This window comes from Fundulus heteroclitus, chromosome 24, assembly GCF_011125445.2.
Source record: "Fundulus heteroclitus isolate FHET01 chromosome 24, MU-UCD_Fhet_4.1, whole genome shotgun sequence".
In the NCBI taxonomy this organism is placed as follows: Eukaryota; Metazoa; Chordata; class Actinopteri; order Cyprinodontiformes; family Fundulidae; genus Fundulus; species Fundulus heteroclitus.
Genome location: NC_046384.1, coordinates 5,885,766 through 5,888,478, shown reverse-complemented (window position 1 = coordinate 5,888,478; position 2,713 = coordinate 5,885,766). Strand labels below are relative to the sequence as shown.

Here is a 2,713-nt window from a genome sequence, read left to right as displayed (position 1 = left end):
AATAATCAATCTCCATCATATATCAGAGCTCTGATTACCCCGTATATTCCTAACAGAGCACTTCACTCTCAGACTGCAGGTCTGCTGGTGGTTCCTAGAGTCTCTAAAAGTAGAATGGGAGGCAGATCCTTTAGCTATCAGGCTCCTCTCCTGTGGAACCAACTCCCAGTTTTGGTCCGTAAGGCAGACACCCTGTCTACTTTTAAGATTAATCTTAAAACTTTATTTTTTGACAAAGCTTATAGTTAGAGTGGCTCATGTTACCCTGAGCTACCTCTATAGTTATGCTGCTGTAGGTTTAGGCTGCTGGAGGACATCAGGGTCTATTTCTCTCACTCTGCTGAGATCTACTGTTCTCCAATTTTGCATTGCTTGTCGTCATTTCATCTTTTAACTTTTTGTTCTCTCTCTCTTTTATCTTCATAGTAGGTACACCTGGTCTGACGTTCTGTTAACTGTGACATCATCCAGAGAAGACAGATCACCTGCTATTACCATCTAATGTAGAACAGATTACTGGATCAATGTGTGCTTCTGTGCTTGTTTGTCTGTCTTGTTGTGTCTCTGCTCTGTCTTCTGTAACCCCCAGTCGGTCGAGGCAGATGACCGTTTATACGGAGCCCGGTTCTGCTGGAGGTTTTCTTCCCAGTGTCGTTTTATCTTTGCTCAGTATGAGGTATTGCTGCAAAGCCATGGACAATGCAGACGACTCTCCCTGTGGCTCTACGCTTCTTCAGGAGTGAAAGCTGCTTGTCGGGACTTTGATGCAATCACCTGGGTCCCATGTGTTATATAGCAAATTTTTTGACCAATCTGTATAATCTGATTGAATTTGACTTTGTAAAGAGCCTTGAGATGACATGTTTCATGAATTGCCGCTATATAAATAAAACTGAATTGAATTGAACGCTGGGAGTCGGCTCCTCACTGAGAGTTAGTCTGTTTCTGAAAGCTGCATGGAGCTGCTTGTGTCAGCAAGTGGAAAGCGAGGAGCACCTTCTCTCCCTCTCTTATACATGAAGTAAAGGCTGCCCGAAATTGGTACAGCGGTCCAAAGCGCCTTCTCTTCCCACAATAGTTTTCTTACTGAGGACCCTATGAAAGGCCACAGAACAGGAGGTAAGAGCTATAATTAGGCATTTTCAGATGGCGCCAGAGGGTTTTAGGTGTGCCTTTAAAACATCAACAGATGTCTAAAATGATATATAATTTTGTCAACAAACCTTTCAGAAGCTTCCATACACACGGCATCATCATCTGTGCACTTTGTATTAATATTCATAGCAGAGCCATTTTAACTTCAGTATGGATTCTCATGTGTCTGTTTAAACTTGATTTTTGGCTAAATCCTTTTCCACATAGCTCACAACAGAAAGGGTTCTGTCCTGTATGGATTCTCATATGTGCGTTTAAACTGAATTTGTGGCTAAATCTTTGTCCACATAGGTCACAACAGAAAGGCTTCTGTCCTGTATGGATTCTCGTGTGTCTGTTTAGAGTTCCTCTTTCGCTAAATGTTTTTCCACATAGATCACAACAGAAAGGCTTCTGTCCTGTATGGATTCTCATGTGTGTGTTTAAACTTGATTTTTGGCTAAATCCTTTTCCACATAGATCACAACAGAAAGGGTTCTGTCCTGTATGGATTCTCATATGTGCGTTTAAACTAAATTTGTGGCTAAATCTTTGTCCACATAGATCACAACAAAAAGGCTTCTGTCCTGTATGGATTCTCATGTGTGTGTTTAAATGTGATTTGTGGCAAAATCTTTTTCCACATAGATCACAACAGAAAGGCTTCTGTCCTGTATGGATTCTCATGTGTTTGGTTAAAGAACCTTTTTCGCTAAATCTTTGTCCACACAGATCACAACAGAAAGGCTTCTCTCCTGTGTGGATTCTCATATGTGTGTTTAAAATTGATTTTCGGCTAAATCTCTGTCCACATAGATCACAACAGAAAGGCTTCTCTCCTGTATGGATTGTCATGTGGTGTTTTAAAATTGCTTTTCGGCTAAATCTCTGTCCACATAGATCACAACAGAAAGGCTTCTCTCCTGTATGGATTCTCATGTGTGTGTTTAAATGACATTTTAGGCTAAATCTTTGTCCACAGAGATCACAACAGAAAGGCTTCTCTCCTGTATGGATTATCATGTGTGTGTTTAAATTAGATTTTAGGCTAAATCTTTGTCCACATAGATCACAACAGAAAGGCTTCTGTCCTGTATGGATTCTCATGTGTGTGTTTAAATGTGATTTTTGTCCAAATCTTTGTTCACACAGATCACAACAGAAAGGCTTCTCTCCTGTGTGGATACTCATGTGTGCGTTTAAAGCGCATTTCCCACTAAATGTTTTGCCACAGTCTTCACAGCTAAGCTTCATTCCTGTCTGGAATTTCCTTTGTGTCTCCACTGTTTTTTTCTCTGTAGAACATTTCTTATATCCACAGTCTGACTTGTGTTTAAGCTCAGAGAGAGGGTTCTCTACATCATTGTCCTCTTGATTCTTCTCAGCGTATGACTCTTTATGGGAAGGGCAGTGACTGGAAACCTGATGGCATTAATCACTTCCTTCCCATTAAGCTGCTCTCCTGGCAGACTGATGTAGACTCCCTCCTGCTCCTCCTTTATGTGGGGGGGCTTTGGGTCAAGCAGGTCACCAGGAGGTCTGTGGTCTAAAGAAGCTTCTTCTTTAACAATCAGCTTCT

General features: G+C 41.3%; 1 protein-coding gene across 1 annotated transcript; it reads right to left on the bottom strand.

Annotated features, from left to right (window-relative positions):
• Nucleotides 1-697: 697 nt before the first annotated feature.
• LOC105922152 (gastrula zinc finger protein XlCGF8.2DB-like) lies at nt 698-2,511 on the bottom strand. Its single transcript, XM_036128013.1, has one exon. It carries the CDS (start codon nt 2,386-2,388, stop codon nt 1,279-1,281), a length of 1,110 nt encoding a protein of 369 aa, XP_035983906.1. The 5' UTR covers nt 2,389-2,511; the 3' UTR covers nt 698-1,278.
• Between the last annotated feature and the right edge of the window lie 202 nt (nt 2,512-2,713).